Raw genomic sequence first — 25,966 nt, 5'->3', positions numbered from 1 at the left:
TTAATTATTAGTATTTTTAAATAGAAACATAATTGTAATTTAGTTCAAAGTTTGACATAAAAATGAAATAATAATAAAAATTAGTGCATTTCAATAAAGAAATATAAGTCAATAAATAACATATTTTCAATTCAGTTATCATGTTCATTACTGCCACCTTCAGGACCGGAGTGGAACAACCAACGCTCAGCGACCTCGGCTCTTCCTCGCTTTCTTTTATGTACAATATAGTACACATGCGGCAAAATGAACAGACAAATTCGCAACTCGCCAGAATTAAAGGTCGAGCCTTGGTGGAGGTTTACGTTCTGGTGAATGATTTCCTGTTGCCATGAGGCCAAAACTCAAAAGTGCACACACGTACAAACGCATGCTCCAGCTGACAACACTCGACCGAGGCAATTAAAGGTCGGTTAGAAGTTTGGGGCCCCTCCCGACTGGCTCGTATTATCGCCCACCAGAGGAATGCCGAGACTCCGGCAGCTCAAGGCACCGACGAGGAGGGAGCGGGAGAGCCAATCATTCCCGGCGGATCAAAACAATCCCAGCGGTCGCGCTTTTCACGTCTTATGATGTTTGTTGATATCTGAATGAAATCAAGTGGACCCGAGCCAATATTACAAAAGGAAATTCATTTAACAAAAAATGAGAATTGATGAAATGACAGTGAAATTACAAATTACAGCGTTGGTCATGTTTTTTTTTTCCTTCAAAGTTCTAAATTGCCTTTTGAAGTTTCTGAAAACTTTGTTCAAAATTATATTTGGGTTTTGCAAAAATGTGAACGTTCGACTTGAAGGTGGCTTGGCTGGATCTGCTCGAACGTGTGCAATTTCCTTCCCACTGTGCAGAATTGTGTTCAATGTTCAAGTGTGGCGAGCGCCGTGTTGCGGGGTTTGTGCTGGTGCGAGGGTGGGTGGCGCGTGTGGTTGCGGCCGGCCTGGCCAACGGGCGGGCAGCGGCGGTCGATGGCATCAGAAAAGAACAAAAAACAGCCGACGCTGCCCGCTTGGATTCTGGAAAAGGGAACCACAGCAGAATGTTCCAGAATAAACTAACGGAGATGGAATGGAAGAGGGGGGGGGGGGGGGGTGAGGGGGGGGGGTTGCAGAAGTGGCTTGTTTGAGGCTCCCTCCGACACGGCCCGAGCCGCCTGCCAGAAACGTGTGTGGTTTCGCCGCGATGATGTCAGCCATCGCACACGGGAACTTTCCTAAACAAAGACACGTCTGTGCGGCGGCGGAAAAGGAGGGGAACAGGGGGGGGGGGGGGGGGCGGCGTTTCCTTTTTTCCTTTTTTTTAAAGCGAGAATACACATACTCTCTTTCACTGCCTCCTGTCCTTAAATCGTTAGCACCTACGCTTATTTCAGTAACTGAAAGGTCGTCATTTGAACGACGACTCTGAGTTTGCAATGTTTGAATTTGGCGTTCATTTAGCAGAATGATTGTTATTGCGGTTAAATGAGGCTAACAAACATTTTCAGGAACACAAAAGATGCACAGCAAATTCTTCAATTCAATTATCTCCGAGGTTTACCAAAATGTACGTCAGATGTGACGTTTACGAAAACATTAACAGCAGGTTTGTTGACGATTTTTCTCTGTTTACAAAACAATGAAGATCAAGTTTGTCGATGATCCGAAATTTACTTTCATGTTTTTGTTGTTTATGAAAACATGTACGTCAGGTTTGGTGATGATTCCAAAACGTCGCCAAGTTTGTCATGGGTCCTTTATTATTTGGCTTAAGCAAGTCAAAAGTCAAGTCATACAATCTTGCTGAGTCACAAAAGACTTTCACACATTAGCCCCCCTTTTGCGCTGAGCATCTGCGGATCGCTGCAATGCATTGTGGGAATGCAGGCAAGCCCGCCTCTTGGGCTGCGTTTACGGCCAGTCCGAGGTCAGCACATCGAGGCAGCAGAACATACCTACTCACTCATTTCTTAATGTGACTAAGCTGTTGCTGGTCTCAAAGCTTAGTCTACATCTCGCAGTGTGTGTGTGTGTGTGTGCGTGCGCGCGCGTGGACGTGTGTGCGCGCAGTCGCCATGTGGGACGCAATGGAAAAACCAGTGAGTCACCCTCGTCTGGACAGGAAGCCACTGGCCGACCTAATAGCGTATCCCATTCAGAAATGTGACATCTTTAAATAGCTTGCCGCTGGATTTTGACACACCGGCGACAACGCGGGCGGGGGGGAACACAACGGAGGTGAGAGGGGGCGAGGTTGATGGTCAGTTTGCTGGACAAGCTATGTGTGTGTGGGGCGCGTCGCCGTAGCAACCGGGAGCCAGGGTACACTTTTCGATCAGAGCAACCAATTTTGATGAATAAGGGTGGGACGATTATCGAGGCCGATATTCAGCATTTTGACGAATATCGGCCATTTTGAAGAATCGTACGGCCAATTATAGATCCATTAAAAAAAATAATAATAACTTCAGGGAACTAATTATTTCAATTTTCAGAGATGCTGCTGACCCTGGGAACTCTCAGCACCTTCTGTTTTTGTTTAACTAAGATAAGTAAAATTTGAATACTTGAGATATTTGAAATTTGGGAAAACTTTATTTACTGTAGAAAATAATAGGGAGATATTTACTTAAGTTTTTATTTAGCTTTTGAAGACATACTGCCTGAACTTTTTGTTAGATTTTTTAAACAAAGATGTCTATTGACTAAGATTTTTTTCTAAACTCCAATATTTTACAAAACCTAAAAGTTGCTCAATAAATATATGCTTAAAATATCAACGAAAAAATTTGAGCTGAAGTTTCTATTTTTTCACATTTTTATGCCTATATTTTCCCTTTTATTGAAAATGAATATCGGCTCCAAATATCGGTCAACGGCGTCCTTGAGTACTAATAATCGATATCAGTATTGGCCCTGACAAAACCATATCAGTCTTCTTCTATCGACGAATGTGCAAAAAAAAAAAAAAACAGGTACTTCAGAAGGGTCTCCATTGGACAACAGTCCAAAACCGAGTGCTGGCAACGTGTAAAACATTATTCTGGTTCCAAACCTGTACGATGGGGTGTCCTCCACCCAAAGCCTTCACTGCCCCCCTGCTGCCTTCGGTCTCGTAGTGGGCCCGATGGTGGGACTTGGGCTGCACTTCGATTTGTAGGCTGTAAGGTCCCGAGCTGGACGGCAATTGCCAGTCGAGCGCCGGCAGGGAGGGACTGAAAAAGACGAGAAATGCGCCGTTGCCTTCAATGGATCCAACATGCTAAAGTTTGGGATGTTTTGATACCTGACAAACTGCTTGGGCTTGGACCAGGAGTACTGGTGCTGAGGCACATCGAGGAAACCTCCGCAGTATGCCTCCTTTTTCAGAGGCACGCGATTGGAGGGGCGCTCGTCTCGACAGAGCTCCCCGGGCGTCAGCTCCTCGCCGCCGGGCTCCATCTTGAGACTGACGGTGGGGCTGTGATCCTGGTTGGTCCGCCGGGCTTTCATGGGGATGCCTTCCCCGAGGTCAGCCATGCCGTCCGTGCTCAGCGCGTTAATAGCCGCCAAGATGGCCGAGTTGGTGTACTGGTTGGTGTTGGGAAGCCAGGACTCCTCGGTGACGCTCAGGCGGGGCGAGGTTTGGGGCGACAGTCCCGGGGAGTGGTTGGGCGTGTGCTGATAGTGCTTGTGCGCCACCCCGCCGCCGTTGAAGCTGTACTTCCTCTTGGCACCACAAGGGGAGTTCGACCCGGAGCCGCCCCGACCGACAAAGGGGTCGTCTGTCATGCTGGTGCGGGGCGACGTGGAAGGGGAGTGACGCGGGGAGCCGCTGGGTAGGGCCAGGGTGGAACCCTTGGGGGACACCGAGGGCGACTGCCAGGGGGAGTTTTGCGGCGATTGGTCGTAGTTATACGAGAAGCCCGACTCGTAGGACGAAGCCTCCGACTGGCAACTGCGGGACGAGACGCTGCTGGCCGGACTAAGGCAACTGGGGTCCCGGTAACCGTCAGCAATGGGGAGCGTCAACGTAACAACGGAGTTGAGCCGCTTGGCCACGGGAAGGCTGTCCTGCCCCGCCTCGGTCTCGGGGAACTGACCGTAGGCGGTGATCTCGATGCGGGGGCTCTCCAGGGCGGGCGCACCGTTGGGGCGGACCGAGTAGTAGCCGGCAACGCTCAGGTCGTCCTGGCCGTCGAATACGTGGGCCTCCGAGACTGAGATGATGGGACTGGACTGGAGGCTCAGGTACTGCGGGCCAAGGCAAGGGTTGCCCAGCGGGAGGGAGAGGCTGACATTGGGCGTGTAGCCAAAAGCGTCTGGAAGACAAACACATCCATTTGGATTATCATACACTGTGGGACTCTTTGACGGTCTCACAATTCGATTTGATTCAGAATCGATTTTTGATTCAAAATGATTTGATTGACAATGATTTCTGCTTCAATCTATCGATACGCAAATAATCGTCATGCTCCGGTCTGCACTGCAGAATGACAAATGGAAAGTGCCCTTTTTTTTTCTTTTTTACATTTGTTACATTTTGAATTGTAAGGAAAGTGCCCTTTTCCACAAAAACAGCGTGTGGACCACAACTGCTACTCTAATTAGCTAACTATAACATTTTATAGCTTTTATAGTTATGTTATATAGTCCACATGAGCAGACCGAGTTTGACAGCTAGCAAACAGTCCCTCAAAAAGAGTCCAATGTTGCTGGTTTCAAGCCGTTTGCTACAACTCCAATTGAGGTCAACTGTTAAACTAAACAAACAAAACAAAGAGAATTACACACAGTGCACACTTAAATACAAAGACACTTTAGCTTGTTTCCCCGAACGTAGCTAGCTCAAGGCTAATGCCCAATGGAAAGCGCCATTGACTCGCTAACGCTAATTAGCGCGCTACTCGCGGCACTTTTATCACTGAAAAGAACGGCTATTCATACAAAAGACTGCAGGAATGTATGCAGAGAATCATTTTAACATTACTCACAGGCGTTTGTTCTTCCTACGCCGCATTAAAACAACTTGTATTGACTTCATCATAACTTTTTTTCTTCTACTTTTTATTACGGCTGAGTGTATCTGAACGCGTGGAACCACACTGCCCCTTAGTGGCCAATTCGTGTACAACACGAACAACGCTCCCATTAAAGGCGCACACAAGGCCAATACGGCATAAAATAAATCAATAAAATGGATTTTGGGACATTTTATAGTGAATCTTAGTAAACAGGACCATATTTGTACTGGTAAGGGGTGCAACCAGTTATTCGGGGAAAGGCATGAAGAAATGACAAGTTGTCTCGTCACAAACAAAACAAACACGTTTAGCCCAATCATCATGTGTTTGTTTACATTTGCTTAGATTTGTGTTCCCGGTTTTACCCACCGCAGCATGTCCACTCACACCGGGCTTTGGCTACACCCTGGTCCAAGAACAATGACACAGAACATTTCAAATGGTTTGAGTCGTATAAATGGAGACCAGGTGGGTGGGTAGGTGGGAATTACACATACTGTATAAACTCACTAAAAATAAACTCCATCTGGGCCATTACAACCAAACTCAACATGTTTTTTTTTTCTCTCTGCCATTTCACACTGCAAGACGTGTGCTGTTTAATCACGCCATTACAACAGTGTAGAAACAGTGCATGTTTTTGTTAGTGGTGCCGAGCGGTGTCTACGTGGTGCCGACCCGTGCCAAAAAGCCTGGGAAGCAGACGTCACATAAGCGAGCTCAAGAGGCTCCCGTCTGCTGTAAATTTACATGACATCAGCGGCACCCGAGCAGGCTGAAACCATAATGAGGCTTTTTTTTTTTTCTCTCTCTCTCACTCGTGGCTCAACGGCTAAATTTAAAACGCCTCAACGTCTCGCCAGGTAGTAACAAGATGCTCGCCCAGATCCTCTCAAGTGGATTCAGAGACGCGCTTCTAAATACACGTTGGAAGATAATTGCTGAAAACGGAGAACTACGTAGTATACAATTGTGGAGCATTTCGGTTGTGCTCTTTTTTTTTTGGGTGTGTCAAAAATGGTGCCACGTGCCGTACTTTGGAGTCCACTTTAGAGTGCCTCGTTGTTGGCTGCGAGTGCGTCCACTATTTAAGGTTGTAGTTAGTGCTATTTGATTGACTGTTGACAGTTGAGTGGGGCGTGGTTTCAGCACGTCAGCGGACACGCCCACAATGTTCAAGAGTGGCTGGATTTTTCCTGATTTTAAAGCTGCTTTGGTGATTTTTTTTTAATCATTAAAACTACATCTTTGGTGCTAAGTTGAGACGACATTTTTATGTTGGGTCTTAGAACATACTTGTAATCTAATTGGAGGTACAAAATTACATGAGGAGAAGACAAAACACATTTTCAAGAAGACCCAAAATGGGCTCCAATTTATTTATTTTTTGGGGTCAGCAGTTTAAATTATTTCATCTAAGTTGTGGTCGTTACAACAAACAAGTTTTGTTTTATAATTTATTTTGAGTTTTGTGATATTTTAATGTTATTTCTTTTGTTTGCATTTTTTTTCTCTAACTTAAAAACGGTACATTAGTGATTAAATTAAAATGCACAGGACAAGAAAATTAAAATGTAAAAAAGTTCAATTTAAACCTGAATAAATATTTAAAAAGACAACTAAATGCAATACAGTATTGTTTAAAACGATAACAATGAGCTACTGTAACATGCACTTTCAACATTTAATTCAGTGATTCTTTGATCTGCCACTAGAGGGCACTTGTGTACACGATTACATATATTCAAATGGGACAGAAACAAAAAATAAATAAACAGGTTTTGATCTGCAATTTCAGTATTATTTTTTGATGTCTCAAAGAGTGTTGGTATCCATTTGGAGCAAACAAATATCCTGTTAAATATATATATTTAAAAATGACCATTTTAAAGGACCCAGAATCAGTTCCACTAATAATTTTCAGTATTTGTCTTATGTCCCTGGTTGGTGATTATTGCTTTTTAGATTACTTCTATGCCTATGTTGATGTCATATACATTACATATTTTCAAAAGGGACATAAAAGCATTTCTCATTTTTACAAGAAAGTGAATCATCGTCTCATTTTGAGTGTCAAGCGGTGTTGGAAAGTGTGCCAAGCGCCACACGGACATGTCAAATGTGTCAAGGGAAGTTACAAAAAGTCATAAAAGTGAAAACTCACCCTCCTCGGCTGATTTCATCATCTCCTTTTTGAAGTCCAAAACAAGACGTCAAACTTCGGATGCAAACTGGCTCGGTTCGTGATCCATAAAAGCCCAACAGTTACAGTATAGTCCCCTTCTCAAAACAGGCAAAAACGTGTCTACTAAAGTGGGGAGTCCAAATGGGTTCGGTTGTAGTGGGTGGGAGTGGCGGTGGTGGCGGTGGGTGCGGGGGGGATCCTGGTTCCGTTGGGTCGGCCGTGACCGTGACGCACCGCTCGGGCTGCTCTCGGCAACTGGAGCGCCTTATAAACCGGGGGATCACCTCAGAGGATCGCCTCCCCGGGAGGGTTCGGCCCCGCCCTCCTCCGGGCCGGAGAGCCTGTGACGTAAGTGCGCGCGCCCGACGCCATCCGGTGGAGATCCTGGTGGCGCGCCCGCGCGCGGACGAGCGAGGCTGGCAGGGAATCCTGGAGGCGGCTCGGCCGGGAGTCGCAAAAACTGCGTGGAGTCCCGAGAAGACAGAACCGGGCCAGAGGACACGATTAGAAACAGGCGAGCTGAAATGAGCTTCCAAATATGATCAACAGCAAATGAACGTCGGCTAAAAGTGAGCATGCGCAGACGCGTTCATAAAATGGCGACCACAATATTAGGAACAGCTGTGAATGAGGTCAAAATGGATAGTTGACTTTTTTTCAAATAATTTAAAATGTCATTTGCTAAAAAAAAATCCTTAATGAATGAAATATGCATACAATAAGTCAAATATCTAACACCTTCATCAAGTATAAAATGTATATACAATAACTAAATAGATAAACAAATACCAATTAAAAAGAAAATATAAAATACATATATATAACACATTTATAAATGAAAATATAGCATAAATATATTAATTGAAACAATCAAAATATTTTTCATTAAGTTATACATTTTTAATTACATAAAATTATAATTCTTAAGAATGTATTACATTTGAGTGAAAGAATGTGTAACTGAATAAATATATAAAACATGAAATAAAAAAAATACTAGGATGGGTAAGTACCGGTCTTATATAGGTATTGGATACTCATGAAGGCTGCCGATACTAGCCACGATACATATGGCAAAGAAAATTGTATAAGTCCTCTTCGGCAGTCGTTGGCGTTGTACTGCGGCAGTCGGACAAATCAGCAAATCATCATCTGTGCCAGGAAAAGTTTTTTGTTCAATGTTTTTTCATTGTGTTAAATGAAATTATAGAGGTAACTGTCTGAAAAAAAATTGCATTTAACATCCCTACTGAAAAAAATGATACAATGTAAAATGATATAATAAACATTCAAATAAATACTTGCAAAATAAAACCAATTGATGGAATATGTAATTAAAAAAATTACAAAATACATTTATATAAACTAATCTAAAATGTTTTTAAAAAATGAACAAGATGTAATAAATCAATCAATGCAACTTAAATTTGACATTATTTTGAAGGGTGTGACATGATGTAAAGTCGCAAACCATACAAAAATAAATAAATCAAAAAGCATAAAAGTTGGCCGTGATGCGAGTGCGGCGGCACCTCGAGGAGTTTTGGACGCTCTGCAAAGGCAAATAATTACTTCTTGCGTTTCCTGCTGTCGGGAGGCCGTTTAAGCCTGCGGGCCGGCAAACGCATCATTATGGATGCCGCCATTATAAAAATATCAAAGTCTTTTATATACCGTACGCACCCCGTCATTTGACACGCCCGGCACACGCGCGCACGCGGCATCCTCCGGCAGTTCCGAACGGAGGACGCTCGCTGCGGTCGGCCGCTGGATCCACTTTTCCCAGTTGGGACCAGCTGCGAGTGGTTCTGGTTCTCTCGCTCGGGTGACGACATCCCCTCATTGGTCCTGAAGGTCAGAGCATAATTCAATGACATTGGGAGGGGGGGGGGGGAAGAAAAAAAACAGCTTGCATTTTTGGGCCTAAATTTAAGTTGGACAAGTGTTGATGCACTTCATTCCATGTTTTCTTCAATTTTTTAAACCTATTTATTTACCTAAACCGAAACAAAATTAAAATGTTGTACAATGTCCGTCACACATGTAAAAATGCGATACGTTTAGTTTCGATTGAAATACTACGAACACTACAAAACTTTGGTGAGAAAATAAAGCAGCAACTACAGGAAGTTCCACTCACTTTTTTTTGAGACAGTGCTCCAACTGGACTGGAGTGGAACTGCATGGCTTTGCGCGTCAGAATCTCAGCCAGCTTGAAAATAATTTGGATTTTTGTGCCTTGGAGGAGGTCTGCTCTCCATGCTGATTGACATTGCTGTATTTTTCCTGATGTCGACACGCTACTTAATTTGGCTAACAGCAAAACGCATAATAAGCTCCCAAAATGATTAACCTCGCCATTATTTAGCAATTTAGCGCATCTCCTCTTACATAAAATGTCTTGAGTCGCTCAAAGGATGTTTGTCCTTTCTTTGACCTCATGGAAAAGTTTCATTTGCGTGGTGTTAGTGCAGTAAACACTAGCGTGCTCTTCATAAATAGCCCCGGTACTCTTTGATGAGGGAGGACGGGGAAGCTGGGCCATTTAGTCGGCATGGCAACTACCACCACAGACCACAAGGGTCCCGAGAGACAAGAACAAAACATTGGAGGTCACAAACCATGACAACAACAATAGGAGCAAAGAATAGACCCTCGTGCGCCATTTTTCATGGTGATGATGAATCTGAATTTGCCACAGTCTGGAAATTTGGCCACTTCCTGCTCAATTTGGGACATGGGTCCTTGAGACTTTTTCGTGCGTTGCATTATGATAAACATGTCTACCCAATTTGAATTCAATCTGTGAAAATGTTTTCTTGGGCTCATTTTCCCTCATTTTCAGGCCCTGAAATTCACCACAAAAATGGCGACCTCAAACTAAAATGGGAGAGTCCCTTTTAAATTTCAAGCATGGGTCCTTGAGACTTTTTTTTTGCGCCTTATTGTAATAGCCATTGTCACCAAATTTCATATGGATCGGTGAACCTCTAAAATGGCTGCTTCCAAACAAAATGGCTGACTTGCATTTCAATGTCAAAGCCTTGAACGTTCGTGCATCTCTCAAAAGTTGTATCCCGTCCAAGCAGGCTCTTCTTCTTCTTCCAGCCACAAAATTGGAAGACATTTGAAGACCGGTCCCTGCGGTCCAAATACAAAATGTCCCCCCGTGTGTGGACTGCGGTGCAATTGCTTTGGTCCCTCCACAATAAAATGTCGACAGTCTGGTTTGTGTCTTCAGCAGGAACGGAACATTAGATGATGTTTTCATGTGTGAAGAAGCAAAGTTGTGCTTTCCCTGCTCCTGACTCATCACCTGCTTGTCTTGGCAACTATTTAAAAAAAAAAAAAAAAGACCTTCATGAATGTGTATTTTATGAATAAGAACGGTTGCACGTCCTTAAAAGACCTTCAGTGCTAACTTGTTAAGGTTTCCATTGTTAAAAGTCGGGAAGGCCACCCAAAAAAAAAAAAAGCCAACCCAAACCATTTTTGGGGGGGGCACCTTACTTGTTTGGACGAGTTCACCAATACAATAAAAAGTGAAAGTCTCTTTTACAACAAGCAATAAAATGTCCAGTACGCCATTTTTGTTGTTTTCAAGCTATCTTACTTTGAGGTCAAGTTTTAAAATGTGACTTTCAATTTGAGCTCAGACACAAGTACACACAAAAATAACAAAACTCACAGACATACATTCTTTATCCTCTGCGAAGAATGACTAATTACCGTGATTAAGTCTGTACTATACTGCCCCCAAGTGGCCAAGGTGTGCACTTCAGAAGGAGCAGCAAAATGTCCATTGGACTGAAGTCAGTTTAAATCTTTACTGTGTAATGTTTTTATAAAGCAAATCTAGAGTGCTGTTTTTCTGATTACAATTTGTTGTTTTTTGGAGGCTGGAACGGATTAGCGGCTTTTCCATTCATTTCAATCAAGAAATATGATTTGAGTTAAGGGAATCTTATCTCAAGGCACCCCAGTGTAAAGTAAGATGTTAGTTGTAAACATTTATTACATCTCGGTCAAATTGAGCCGAGTAGAAGCAGCATAAATCGTGAAAATGAGCGGCTACGTGCGTTGGTGGCCATTTTTGGCACGCTGACTGCGAGCGCTGCTGTCGATGATGCCAAAAAGAATGAAGGCGTGACATTAACTTGGCATTGTTGCCCATTTTGCTTCATTTCTCTAAAAAATGTGGAAAGACCAAAAAAGGCCGGGCCTTGGCGGAGGTCACGTTTTAGCCACTCTGGCTGCGTTTTTATTTAGCTCGCTGGCTAAACTTCCCTCCCTTCGCTTCTCTGCTCTGCTCTGGCTTTCCTGCGCTCAGACTTCCTGTCTCCCGTCAATGTGCTCCTTTTTTCTCCGGCCGCTATGACGGAATCCCGCGTTTCCTGTTGTGAAGGCCGCTGCCGGGTAACGGCCCTGGCCAGGGAGGAGCTTTTTATCTCCAAAAAAATTCTCTTCTCTCTCTCTCTCTCTTCCACAGGGTTCGTCGAGAATGCTCCGAAGGGTCCGACACAGCGCTTCAGTGTCACGGCGGCGGCACCGCAAGCAAATGGTTAGCAGACAAGTTTGCTGCTGTGACTCATCCCCATGAAGGACTGTTTTTTTTTTTGGGGGGGGGGGGGGGGCGCACATTTTGAGGTTTGTCACTGACTCACAGAACATTTGAACAGACTCGAGTTAGGATAATGGATATCACAGTTTAAACTTGTGAACAAAATACGCATTGATGCGGGCTTGAAAACATGGAAATGTTTGCAAAAGAGCTGCAAAATGACACGCAGTCAACAGGGGGCAGCAGAAGTAAAGCGACAAATGAAATAGTTGCAAAAATGGTGGAGTTAAAAGTAACATCATTACTATAACAATTATAATATACGTATATATGATTTAATAATAATAATAATTCCAGCAAATCCATAAAGTAAAACATTTAAAATATGTAAGTAAGAATCTAAACAGAAATATTTAAAACAAAAAACAATGTGAAAAAAAACAAATATTAAGTAAATAATATTACATTAAATGATTCAAGATATAAAAAAAAATACAGGAAATAATAGAGAAAAAATATATAAATTCACAAAATAGCCATTTACAAGTAAAGCATTAAATAATTTGAATGTAATAAAATATTTCGACATGTAAATCTAATAGATATATCAATTAAAAATATATACATTAAAAATAAGAGGTACATTTGAGCAAAATTAAATTGAGTACACATATACAAATAATTATGGAATTCCTTAAGTATAAAAAAATAATGAAAATGTATGTACTGGCAATATTAAAAAATATATATTATAAAATAAATATTATTAATAATATTTCTAGCAAATACATAAAGTAAAATATTTAAAATATGCAAGTAACAGAAATATTTAAATAAACATTTAAGACTAAAAACTGTAAAAAGTAAAGTGAAAAAAATAGAAAAAAATACTGGAAATAATACAGAAAAATATATAAATTCACGAATTAGCCATTTACAAGTAAAACACTAAATAATTAAATAATTTAAATGTAATATAATAAAATTTAACAATATGTAAATCTAATACATAAATTAAAAATATATACATTAAAAAAGTAAGAGGTAAATTTGAGCAAAATTCAACTGTGTGCACATATACAAATAAGTATAATAAAAAGTATGTATGTATGTACTGGCAACATTTTTTTTTAAATAAATGCTATTATAAAATAAATTATAAATTATAAAATACTTTAAAAAATGTCGAATAGAAAATGAAGTGTGTATGTAACTGGTAATTGCAAGACGCCAATGATAAAATACCCCCTTCCCCAAAACAAATCTTAACATAAAATATCTAAAAAACAAAACAAAGTATAAACAAAATAAATTGTTTCCAATTTTATTTACATGGTAGAAAAAAAAGGAAGATAATTAGTATTTTATTGTTAAATAAAACAATAATAACATTTTAAATCTACAAATTACAATTAATGTGGTCCGAATGAAACAAGTATTTAAACTATGCCAAAGTTGAAAATCAAACTAATTTCCCCCATGGTAGAAGGAGGTCTAGTCCAAACCGTCCTCCCATGGTGGAGCCTTTCAGGGAATATCATTAGCAGTAACTTTATCGTGTATTTTCTTCTACTACTTCTTCTTGGAATTCATAAAGACGAGCGGCCACGACGGACGCGCGTACGCTTTTTGGTCGGCGCGGCCACTTAGCTGCTGCTTAGTAACTAGATAGGATAATAGCATAATGGCAGCTCTCCCTTTTTGGTTAAAAAAAAAAAAAGTGCAGCAAGGAGGAGGGGAAAAAAATTCAACAGATGTTCCATGCATCTGCAGTTATGCTGTGTCAGTGAATTTTACATCCCAACTGCGGGCTGTGTGAAATGGAGTGTGTGGTGCGTGCGTGTGTGTGCGCGTGGCAAGGCGGGCTAGCGCTAGCAGGCTAATGGTTTAGCACAAAGAAAGTCTGAAACGCCAGGAGTCACAAAAGTCACAAATGTCTGAGAAAGCGTTAAAAGCCATCAGACCATCACGTTGATCCGCAAACTACTTCCTCGTCTCCTCTTCCACCTCGTCTTTCGGCACAAATTGATAACACATTGCGCCGTTTGCCCCACGGCTGCTTTGGATTATAAGCGAAAACGCATCTTTTTTTTTTCTTTTCTTTTTTTTTTTTAAGCGGCCCTCCAAGGCCTGTGCGTATACAAGCGCAATCTGTAATTACGGCACAGTTAGCTTCACGTAAAGCAAACATTTTTTGTTTAGATTCAAAGAGGTAAGCTTGTTGCCTTGGAGGGAAGTCTGGAAATGTTTGTCTCTGACTTTTGTTTTTTTAACACTGCAAAGCTAGCGATAGCGGCGGCTAAAGTTAGCTCGTTGCCGGAAGCTCACAAACCTAAAATAGAAGATAAAACAAGAATTACATGTTGTATTTGACAAAATAAAACATAACTATGTGATGAAAATCTTCTAGCTCAACAAGGCAAAACCCCGTTGATGGGCTAAAGAAACAATCAATCAATGACATTTTATATTTTTTTAAGCAGCGGATATATACTGCCACCTGGTGGCCAAGACACAAAGACCAGAAGCAGCCTTTCAATGAATGCATGAATCGCTAACATTTAAGTTCTTTATATTCTATTAAATTATATTGAATGTTTTTTTAAGTATAGTACTGAAGAATAGTATGAGTCATTAAAAAAAAAAAGTCACGAAAGCATTTTTGTCCCAAAATAAAACCAAATTTAGCTCTTATCCACAAAATGCCTGGTGTTGGTCTCCCTCTGGTGGCCAGATGGAAACACTACAGGCCATAGTGTAAAAAGAGGGAGAATTTGCAAACGACTCGTAAAATGTCCTTCCTTTTTATTTATATATTTTTTTAATGCATAGAAGATTTTATTCCAATAAAAAAGAAAAACAAATCAATTTCTAAAGTCGTCAAAAGCGTCAGGCTTAAAGAAGAAAAAGAAAAAAGTGCTAGGCAAACATCTGGTGTTTGTCTCCATCTAGGGGCCAAAAGATGACACTGCAAGCCTCAGTGGAAGTCGGGAGTGACCACAAATCTCAATATTGTCTACCTTTTTTAAATTTACGTTTCAATGGAAGGTTGTTTGTGCGCAGTCTAAATGTTAGGTTTCTATCAGTTTTATTCTTGAATGTTTCTGCATTAGCTTCCTTTCTTTTTTAAATTAGTTTTTTCTTAAGACTTAGAAAGAAATATGTCTGTTGCTTTAAATGCAGTCTGTAAGCTTTTGTTCTTGACAGCTAGCACCAGCTAAGATTAGAGCATGTCAACCAATAAAACACATTCAAATGTATATTAATAATGTATTTTTGTGTGTACACATCATTAAATAAGGCTTTTTTTTCTCTTCCTCTTTCAAATTATACTCTTGCTAAATTTGGTCAAAATGAAGCTGTAGCGTCTGTCAAATATTTTATGTTGTCTCCATCAGATGGCCAAATGTCAACACTGCAGCGAGAACTTCAAAACCAGGACTCTTTTTGAGCTAATTTTTTTTATTGAATCTTGATTGCATAAACAACATATTTAGCAGCAACACAGTTTGAACTTGCAGTGCAGGGGACATAAGGAAAAAGCAACAACAACAACATTCCAACAGAGCGCAACATTCCGACACACGAATGAACTTTCTGGAAAGTTTCACAAAACAATAACAACCACTTTCCATCTTTTTTCTACATATTGCCTGGCATGTTAAGTTTTTGTTTTTTTAACACTTCGCAGAGATGCGAACGGGGATGCCGCGAATAATAAAACTCATCCCGGGCAACCCTGATTGCATTTTGAGTAAAAATAACACTTAAGAAATGTATATAAAAGTATAAAAGTGACAATTGAGAAGATCTTTTTCATTTTTTTGTGCTCATCCAGTTCAAGTAATTCCAAAAAGTCTCAAGAAGATGTCAATCCAAAATACAAACAAAAAATTCATGTGATTGTTCCAGTGGATGACTCACCTCCACATCCAGCGGCGAGGAATTGCGGCGAAAAGGGAAAAAAAGTGCATTGAAGATGGTGACAAGATGGCTTCCGTGTGTCTCAGGAGGCCAGTTTGGCGTAGCTGGATGGGGAGAACTTTCGCTTGAGGTACTTGATGATGTAGAGTGGCAGGCAGCTGACCAGTGTGATGGACGACACCTTCCACAGGAAAGGCCACGTGGTGATGAAGCTCAAGTCTGACAAAAAAACAAACAAAAAAAAACACTCAAACTACAGTTAAGTGGACAGCGTTAGTGATTAGGCAGGTTACTGAACTTTGACTGCCACCTAGAGGATTCAAGTAGTACTGCGTCTAAGAACTGTAACAGGACACTGAAAACTTTACTGCTAGCCAAGGCAAAAAGATGATCCACAAATGTTATTCATTGATAGAATAGATATTGTAATAAAAAAAATAAAAATAAAATAACAAAAATCACACAAAATAACTGAATTAGTTAACTTATTTTTTTGCAATAATGAAATACAAATGATAAAAATTAACTTAGAAATATAGAATTAAATATTTTCTCCCCATCTAAAATATAAATTTAAAATTTATTCATAATTGAGTATCATATTTTAAAAAGAGAGTACTAAAATAATCACTAATATCTAAATCTTAAGTGCAGTTGAACTAAAATAAAAGGATTATTAAAAAGTGTTTCAAAGTGTAAAAAAAGCAACAATAAAAACACTTTTCAAAAAAAAAAATGAAAAGTTTCCAATAAAAACAAAATATTTATCTAAAATCAATCTACCTGAACTAGATTTGAAAAAACGGTAAATATGTAAACAATCGAAGTACAAAAAACTAATATGAAGTTATTTAAGGTATAAAAACACAATTAAAATTAATTAATAAATTCTAACAAAATTAACAAAAATGAAGTTTGTGAATACTGTACATATTTATTGCAGTATCCAATAATATGAAATAAAATGTTCACTTTTATATTAGGATTGCGTATTACTATTCAATATATTATAAGGAGCCCCTCGAATACAAGATCATTCATCAAGTGGCTAGCGAGTTTTCAGATAAACAAAACAAAAAATGAAGACAAAGAAAAAAACATTTTGAATCAATAAATTAAGTATACTGGCTTTGTTTAACATACTTAACGACTCAAGAAATGAGCCACTGACATCAGACAGGAAGTTGCACACGATGGCGGAGGTCAAACAAACGTACGGGACGGACGGCAGAACAAAACAGATGCTCGGAAGTCAAACGAAAGAATTCCATGCAAACGTCACAGCGAAACGGACGACATGACAGACTTGAGACAACCTACCAAGAAAAGCTCCAAAGGACAGCCTGCCTATGCCTGAGGCCCACACACAAGCCAGAGAAGAGCAGCACATCAACGTTAGGACGCCAACAGTGCACACATACACGGGTACACGCACACGCACACACACACAGCGGACACGTGAGCGTCTCTCTCACCAAAGTACTCGTTGAGGAAGGCGAGCGAGGCCAAGTAGCAGCCCAGGCTGAGGAACTCGGCAACCACCATGAGCCAGTGCCACGTGCGCACCGTCAGCGCCACCATCAGCAGCTCGGTCAGGATGAGCGCCGTGAACGAGATGGCCACCACGTGCACGAACTCCGATTCGAACAGCACCAGCGCGCCGTACATCAGGATGCCCCCTGGTGGATGCGACAGGAACAATACAAAATCATCTTGAAATCAACTAGAACTAAACTAAATAAATAAATATTAAAGAAAAAAAATTGATGAGTTCAAATGCTGAAAATATTGAATACAAAAGGACACTATAAATATAAAAAAAATACTATGAAATGAAAGATAATATAAAGTAAAAAAAAAATCATCAAGAGTACAAAATGAAATAAATACTATACAGTATAAATTGTGAAAAACTACCATATAAAATTGAAACTTCTTCAAAATATTTTAAAAATGACATCACATAAAGTACATTAAAAAGTTAAATACTATGAATCCTAAATCAAATATAGGAAAAGTAAAACAAAAACACAATAAATATTAAGCACAAGATGCTTAAAAACTACATAAATACTAAATTGACCAGATATTAAATAAGATAAAGGAAAATTAAAATACTATAAAACAATGTAAATGAAAATTGCAATTAAAAAAAAGGCTATTAACTCATTCACTCGCAGTCATTTTGACTGAAGCAACCCCCTTCGCTCTGAGCTGTTTTACTGGATTTTGCAAGGCCCACAGAATATTCTGTTCTATTGCTATCAAAACATGGAACCTACCAAAAGAAAGATTCGAGTCTCTTCTTTTATCAGGAAAATAAGTACATTTACATCTGTTTCCGTTTTGCAACAATTAGCATTAGAATATAGCCAAGTTTCATCATTATTCACAAATCTAAGCTTTTTTTCAACATGGCCCTGGTTGACCTCTTTTGCTCTGCTGCCACCTACTGGCCGTTTTTGTAATAACTATGATTTCTTCAACCCTTCTTTGCAGTTGAGAGGCTGCAACAAAGTTCTAGCATAAAAAAAAAAAAGTATACATACGTCTTTGGGACACTTAAAACATTTAAAATAGGACACATTTATACGTTTTTGGGAGCAAATGAGTTAAAAGTTTGATCTGGCTTTTTTCAGACTGATGCCGGGACCTCTAGCACTATTGAAATATAAATGTCATTTAATACAACGCCAAAACTTTCTTTCTGACACAGATGACGATTCACAGTTGTGCCAAACTGCATAAATAAAGCGCCAACTAACTGCCGACAAGGACTTAATGTCAGATTTAGTTTGGCTTGATCGCAAGTGAAAATCTTTCTGTATGTCGCTAACTTTTCATTTAGGAGCTAACGGCCTTCCCTGATTGCGTAATCGCTTCGCATGCAGGACATTCCTGCGGGTCAACCTCTGTAAAAAATTGCCTCGGTGTGCTCCTTCATATTTTCCCTCCACGATCTCATATCATCTTCGAATCCAGCCTCCCTCCCTCCCTCCCTCCCTCCCTCCCTCCCCCCCTCCCTCGCGCTCGCTCGTGGCCTTTAATTAAAAAAGTTCCGTGCTGTCAGGAAGTCATGCCTGAGCAGAAGCGCAGACCTTTCCCACTGGCTGCACGGCTTAGCCATTACACAACTATCCTTTTACACGCATTGTACCAGTGGATGGCGGATGGAAACTTAAGACACTGAGAAACAGAACGTCTGACGGCGAGAAGGGGGGGCGGCGGCCGGGACGACGGGGGGGGGGGGGGGGGGGGGGTTGGACATGAGAAATGTCCTGATACCTTGATACACGCTGACCAAAACCCAGATGAGGAAGGTCTTAAAAGAAAGTGAGCGGCCCTTGGTCAGGTCCTTGTAGAGCTCCGGGTAGAGAAGCGCCATCTCCGGCTTCACGTCCTGATCCAGGACCAGGGAGAACACCGGGAACATGGTGTAGACGGTGGCGTAGCTGCATCCAGAAAGTTCAAAGGTCAAAAGGGTTATTTTCACCCAAAAAAATAAGTCCACAGTAAAGGATTTGCGCATTTTTAGGCGATCCCGAGTGCTTTTAGGGCTTCATTATGTCGCGCCACAAAATTCCGGTCAGCACTTCTGACGTCCATTGAAATGTAATTAAGAGCTCGAGGAAGAAATAAAGTGGCACCCTTGACTTACGGCTCGTCTGTAAATATGCATGTAAAATAAAGCCATACCCAACCATGAGGAATCCTTGGTACAAGGGAACAGAAGCAAAGTAGAAAATGGATGAGAAGACCGCCTGACGGGAAAGAAAACAGTTCCATGAAACCACATCGTCTTTAACGGTCAGACGAAAAGTAACCGGCAAAGCACCTGCATGGCCGAGATGATCATTCCCCGGTGCATGACAAACTGGCCCAGTGCCGCCGAGCGCTTGTAACTGTTCCTGCCGTGCACCATGAGGAGGCGGCCGATGTGCTTGAACTGCGTGATGGAGAAGTCGGCCGCCAGCGACGCCTGCTTGCCTTCCTGTTGCGAGTCGCAAAAAGAAGATCCAGAAAAAAAGAAAGGAAAAAAAAAAAAGTGCGAGATGATGTTTACCTTTCCTTCGATTCCAATCCCGCAGTCGGCAGCCTGGATCATGCTGACGTCATTTCCACCGTCACCTGTCGCATATGAAATCATACGCATGAATAAATGCATAATAAAATAAGAAGCAGTAAAATTTGTGCATTCATTTTGAGTTGATTTAACGCCACTAATTTGTTTTAACACACAAATAATGAGCGCCCCTTCCTTGGAAAGCCCGTACTGAGGGAATTCCAGTCGCAAGACGCGTCCACGTCAAAATTTTGCAGTAATAATAATGCACGCATTTGTGGAGATTGAGGTCAAATTGTATTTTACAATTTTAAAAATGTGCACAATTTCACAAGTTACTTCATGTTAAAGATTATATAGATCATAATATGACAAGAAAAATGCACCAAGCTCTCACCAACGTCTTACAAACGCAATTATGCCATCTAGTGGCAGAAAAATGACTACAACACAAATCAATATCACCCCTTCACATTACAGTACACCTTTTTAATTTTAAGAATTATGAAATTACTTCATCAATGATTAAAAGATGCAGACGTATTTCTATTAGTTTAACAATTTTTCCACTTTTATGTTGTTAACAAGAGTATGAAAACTTAAAAAATATATTATTGTGCATTTTATTGTACATTTAGAACAGATATAACATTTGCGATTAATCGTGAGTTAACTCATTCAGCCATTTTCACTGAAGCAACCCCCTTCGCTCCCGGCAGTTTTGCTGGATTTTGACTGATTTCGCAAGGCCCAAAGAATATTGTGTTCTATTGCTATGAAACATGGAACCTACCAAAATAAAGATTAGAATCTCTTCTTTCATCAGGAAAAAAAAAGTGTATTTATATCTGTTTCCGTTTTGCAGCAATTAGCATTAGAGTACAGCCAAGTTTCATCAATATTCACAAACATGGTCCTGGTTGATCTCTTATACTCTGCTGCCACCTGCTGGCCATTTTTTTGTAACAACTGCAAGTGCTTTAAGCAAGCTTTAAAATAGAAACTTTACTATTGAAGTCATGCGTCAATATTCACAAACATGGTTCTGGTTGATCTCTTATACTCTGCTGCCACCTGCTGGCCATTTTTTGTAACAACTGCAAGTGCTTTAAGCAAGCTTTAAAATAGAAACTTTACTATTGAAGTCATGCGTCAATATTCACAAACATGGTCCTGGTTGATCTCTTATACTCTGCTGCCACCTGCTGGCCATTTTTTGTAACAACTGCAAGTGCTTTATGCAAGCTTTAAAATAGAAACTTTACTATTGAAGTCATGCGATTAAAATCAGAATCACCTGCCACCCCTAGGAATAAGCTTTGCGTGCCACCGACTCACCGATGGCGCAGGTCCTGTTGGCGGTGTGCTGCTGGAGTAGCGTGACGATCTGGGCCTTCTGCGTGGGCGAGCAGCGGCAGCACACCACGGCGGGACACTGGCACGCCAGCTCCACAAACTCGTGCTCGTAGTAGCGCAGGCACAACTCCAGGGAGTCGCCCGAGATCACCAGGGCGCAGTCGTGCTTCCTGTGGAAGGCGTTGAGCTCCAAGTGGGCCTCTCCTCGGTTGCTCACCTCAACATCCACAAGCACAACCACGTGTATATACTACAATCCTTGCAAAAGGTTAGGGTCTTTAAAAAAATTAAATAAAATAAAATCAAACCAAAATGTGTTTTTTGGGGAGGGCTGGAACGAATTAGTGACATTTTCATTCATTTCAATGGGCCAAGTTGATTTGAGACTTAACAAACAAATTGAAGTCTTAAAGTCAAGACACCATTGTACTGTATTATCTTTGTGAACCCTTTTTATGTTTGAAAAGGGGTCATGAAAGGACGTACCGGTCGGAAAACATGAATCTCCTGGTTTCTGGAGACCAAATGAGAGCTTTTGGCGATGCATGTGGCCGTTTCCAGCTTGTCGCCGGTCAACATCCAGATCTAAACACAAAAAAGATCCTTCTCATTCCATTTCAATTGTCCCAACAATTTTTGACTCTCCCGACTTGACCTTGATGCCAGCGTTCCTGAGCAGCTCCAGCGTGGGCCTGACGTCGGCCTGCAGCTGGTCCTCCACGCCGGTCAGACAGAGGAGGTCCATCTCCCGCTCCAGGCTCTCCAGCACCGCCGCCACTTTCAGGGTCCGGTCGTGGATGCTCAGCTTGGCCTGGTTGTAGCGGCTCTGCGGCACAAGTCGGGCACAAGGTCACAAGCTTACGGGCCGACGGGAAGGCGCCGTCGGCGGTAGACTTGCACACCTCAAAGTCCTGATATTGCTCCTCAGACAGCGACTTCTTGGCCACCACCAACGTTCTCAGGCCTTCTCTGGCCATGTTGCCGCACTGGCAGGAAGCAAAACAACAATGTTGAACTTTTTTATTTCAGACTTAAGTCAATCAACATACTGTAAAGGCGATGATGGAGCACCATTGTTCCCAACGCGCAATAAAATGGCCGCCGCTACCGCACAGATGACGCGGTAAAACAAAAAAGAGCCGGACGCGGCTTCATTTTTTGATATGAGGCCTTAATTGGTTATTGACGAGCACGCCCGACGGCGGCGTCGTTAGCAATTGTTGTTTGAGAATATGACAAACTGTAATTACTCACGATCTGGGTCAGTAATTAAATCAAAAGCCGCCCCCGGTGGTAAACGACTCAATAATGCCAATATGATTATGATGAACATAGACCTTCGACCCGGCGCCGACGCGGCCCGTTCATCTCTCCATGAGCGTCCTGATTAGATGATATCGACGGCGGGATGGAAATAAAAATCGGCCATTTTTTTTTAATGTGACATTTATGCCGTTTTCATGCATTCGCTGGGTCTGAGACTTTTCTCGGAATGGTTACCTCCTCTTCCAACCAGTCGTTGTACTGGACGATGCTCGCCATGGCCACGTCGGCACCCTTCATGTAGAATGCGATGTCGCCTGTTGACTCCTCCTGGATGGAAAATGGGAAAAAAAAAAATACTTTGTCAACCTTCAGATAAATAGGGGAAACTATTAGCAAGCAAATAAAACATACATTTGGTTATTTGACTTTTTTTATTTGATGCAAAATAATTTCTTTAAAAAATAAAATCATTTATGCAAATGTTTCATGATCTTTGTGTGTATTAAAAAAAATACACAATAAATATATAATTACATATAATATACAATATGTAATTATATAAAATATTTAATTATTATTAATTATTGAAAACATGTTTTTATAAAAAAATTACCGAATCCCATGTTTTTGTTGTTGTTCTCATCTCATCTCATATGTCCAAATATGGTCAATTCAATATTAAGACAAAAATGGACATGGTATGTGGAAAACACTTCTGTCCATTTTTGTCTTTTTAAAAACATTTTTTGGGATGTCTGCATTCAGTTTCATCCCAAAAACATAAAAATGGAAAAAATAAATAAAGACATACCCGGTAAGATTTTTTTCACATAGCAGCGACGATATGACATCAATAAAAAGGTCCAATACCAACTTCACCGATTCCGTGCTTGGCAATGAAAACAAGTGTCTAACCCGGACAATGATGCCCATGCGCTTGCTCTCCGAGGTGAAGGGGAAGATCTGCAGGATGCTGAAGGACAGGATCTGCCCGGCGGGCGTCTTGAGCTGCAGGGAGGCCAGGTCTCGGTTGACCAGGGTGAGACCCACACTCTCCGTCCACCGCACCAGCGCCACCTGTGGGCACGCAATTGGTTTGCCGGCTCATTCGGAAGTTTGTCCACTTTTTATGACTTCATAAAATTACTGTGAGACCAAATAGTGAGCCAACTTTTTGCCCTACTGTTTTTTTTTTTGTTTTTGTTTTTTTACACTAGTAGTTAAACAGTGTTAAAAACAAATTTGGGTAAATTTTAGTTGCTGTCAGTTACAATTGATTCACATCAGTAAAATATTGAGACAAAAGCACTCCATTCTGAGACATCAGAGCATTATGGGATGTCCATCGGATCTCATTGAGCGCCAGATAAGCGCTTTCCTGTGCCCCCCCCCAGTCCCCGCCCCCGCCCCATCCTCTATCTCCCCTCAGCAGGAACTGCGAGCCCCCTCAAACCCCTCGAGCGAGTGAGCGAGCGTTCAGCTGCACACGACAACTCTCAATGGCTTCATTTTCAATTTTGCTCACTCAAAGGTTGTTATTATACTCTGACCTACAAATTGGGACTTCCTGTTAATACCACCCATCCCTCCCCTCTCAACACACACCCAGGAACTCCCCCCCCCCACCCTTTGAGCAGGATTTTTTTTTTTTTTTACTCAACACATGTGAATCATTATCCAGTGTGTATACATAGCTGCACACACGCGTCCTCACACTACACACCCTAAAAGTTATTCAATCTAATTTAGCTCGACACTTTGCATCTAATCTGATTTAAATGCTTACATTAGACTAAGGGTTTGCAAATCTTTTGGATTCAGGATTTTTTTTTTTTTACCAAAGACCCCCTAACACTAATGCCAGTTAAACATAACAGGTGAACCCCCCTAAAAGATAAAAGTAGCAGATTTTTTAGAAAGTAGAATTGCTACGAAAATAATATTTTATTCATGCAGAAGTTTTATTTGGCCGAAAAGGTAAGGTAGCGAGGAGTAATTAATTAATTTAAAAAATTACATTTGTTTTATAACTGCTGAGTCCATTTGATCATTAAGAGGCGATGCTGCGTTCAATGACCGTGGGGGGGAATAGAAGCACACAAAAATCTACAAGGGAGTCACAGAACAAAAGACAAAGGAAGAAGGGAACGAAGGGGGGGGGGGGGGGGGGGTCTTGTCACCCCGAAGAGTAAATTAAATATTGATCAATCCAAGCGAGTCAATGAATTTGGGATGCAGTGGTTGTGGGTGAGGGGATATATATATATATATATATATATATATATGACATAACATAACATTTGAGCAATTAATCGATTTTATAAATGTATTTGGGGGGGGGGGGGGGGGTAAATACATTCTTTAGCTTTTTCTGCAGATTCTAAGTGACTATGTTTGATTTTGAAAATGCTTCCTCATTGGATATGAATTTGAACCCGAACAACAAACCCAAACCAGCACGAACCACACCGCACTCCATGATGCCTTTGGGGATTGTTTTCTGTTTCAGATTGTAAATTCTCAGAAGGGCCCATAGAGACTTTTAAAAAGCTTAACCTCCTCCGGGAGCTCACAACCTCTGCCTGTGTTCTCGTAAACTGACAAACTGGCGTTATTTAGATCACTGGAAAGACATTAAAACAAAAGGATTGGTGGTTTGGTGGGGGGGGGGGGGGATTGTGGCGGTCACCTCGTCAGGACTGGACGCCTGGTAGGTGCGGTTGTCGTCGCTGAAGTCTTGCTCGGCCTCCGGCGTCTCCGCATCGCTACTGGACTCGTAGACGGGCGTGACGTTGTGGCACAGGGCGATGGCCTTCACCGCCTCGTGGGTGCGGCTGCTGACGCTTTTGCGGATTCTGGGGCCCGGGGTCTGGGATTTCTGCGACGCCGCGGCGGAGTCGCCGGCGCTGCTGCTGGAGGAGGCCTGGCAGGAAATGACAGGGATTCCTTTGGACTCAACGCTGACATGATACGAATAGGAAAAACTTGTTTTTTTTTTAAATAAAGCAGACAATTAGTCTATTTTTTTATTTTAATATCCACAATAAAATGTGAAAATCATTCACTCCCAGCCATTTTGACTGAAGCAACCCCCTTCGCTCCCAGCCGTTTTACTGGATTTTGACAGATTTTGCAAGGTCCACAGAATATTGTGTTCTATTGCTATAAAAACATGGACCCGGCCAAAATAAATATTAGAGTCTCTTCTTTTACCAGGAAAACCAGAAAACCGTTTTGCAGCAAGCAGGATTAGAATATAGCTACCGGTAAGTTTCATCATTATGTGGGGGGAAAGAGCTTGTTGCAACATGGCCCTGGTTGATCTCTTATACTCTGCTGCCAGTTTTTTTTTTTGTAATAACTACCATTGTTTTAAGCGACCTCTTCAGTTCAGAGGCATTAAAGCCTTCTGTATTCTCTAGCATTCAAAAAACAACAACATATAAATACGTTTTTGGGATCAAATGATTTCAAATGGATCTTTGACGTCTACAGCCGTCCATGGCAAAGAATAGCACCATCTTGAAAATACACCCCCAAAATATAAAATACTGCTGTCATAAGAATTCAGCTTTTTTTTTTTTCTAAAAAGGAAACTATTATCATAAGATTATGACTTTCTATTTG

At 41.2% G+C, this 25,966-nt stretch overlaps 2 protein-coding genes across 6 annotated transcripts in view; both read right to left on the bottom strand.

Annotated features, from left to right (window-relative positions):
• nfatc1 (nuclear factor of activated T cells 1) overlaps window positions 1-7,738 on the bottom strand; it is a 29,041-nt gene extending 21,303 nt beyond the window's left edge. For all 4 annotated transcript variants that reach the window (XM_086062489.1, XM_086062491.1, XM_086062488.1 and 1 more), the window contains exons 1-3: window positions 7,149-7,738; window positions 3,265-4,279; window positions 3,034-3,193 (exon numbers count right to left, since the gene is read on the bottom strand). In XM_086062489.1, the coding sequence (XP_085918615.1) occupies window positions 3,034-3,193; window positions 3,265-4,279; window positions 7,149-7,170 (1,197 nt within the window). In that variant the 5' untranslated portion in view covers window positions 7,171-7,738. The remainder of the gene's footprint in view (window positions 1-3,033; window positions 3,194-3,264; window positions 4,280-7,148) is intronic.
• Window positions 7,739-15,169: 7,431 nt separating this feature from the next.
• The window catches only part of atp9b (ATPase phospholipid transporting 9B), a 30,159-nt gene continuing 19,362 nt past the window's right edge, over window positions 15,170-25,966 (bottom strand). Inside the window, exons 15-28 of one of the 2 annotated variants that reach the window (XM_086062486.1) lie at window positions 25,029-25,262; window positions 23,255-23,416; window positions 22,574-22,666; window positions 21,976-22,059; window positions 21,729-21,899; window positions 21,560-21,658; window positions 21,056-21,290; window positions 19,718-19,782; window positions 19,490-19,645; window positions 19,351-19,415; window positions 18,940-19,106; window positions 17,130-17,333; window positions 16,975-17,007; window positions 15,170-15,873 (exon numbers count right to left, since the gene is read on the bottom strand). In XM_086062486.1, coding sequence (XP_085918612.1) covers window positions 15,737-15,873; window positions 16,975-17,007; window positions 17,130-17,333; window positions 18,940-19,106; window positions 19,351-19,415; window positions 19,490-19,645; window positions 19,718-19,782; window positions 21,056-21,290; window positions 21,560-21,658; window positions 21,729-21,899; window positions 21,976-22,059; window positions 22,574-22,666; window positions 23,255-23,416; window positions 25,029-25,262 — 1,905 coding nt within the window. In that variant the 3' untranslated portion in view covers window positions 15,170-15,736. The remainder of the gene's footprint in view (window positions 15,874-16,974; window positions 17,008-17,129; window positions 17,334-18,939; window positions 19,107-19,350; window positions 19,416-19,489; window positions 19,646-19,717; window positions 19,783-21,055; window positions 21,291-21,559; window positions 21,659-21,728; window positions 21,900-21,975; window positions 22,060-22,573; window positions 22,667-23,254; window positions 23,417-25,028; window positions 25,263-25,966) is intronic. The other variant, XM_086062487.1, reaches the window with a different exon arrangement.

This window comes from Leptonotus elevatus, chromosome 19 (genome assembly GCF_054856555.1).
Source record: "Leptonotus elevatus isolate MCC_2025b chromosome 19, RoL_Lele_1.0, whole genome shotgun sequence".
NCBI lineage: Eukaryota > Metazoa > Chordata > Actinopteri > Syngnathiformes > Syngnathidae > Leptonotus > Leptonotus elevatus.
Note: the sequence above shows the minus strand (reverse complement) of the source record. Positions and strands in the feature narration are given on the sequence as shown.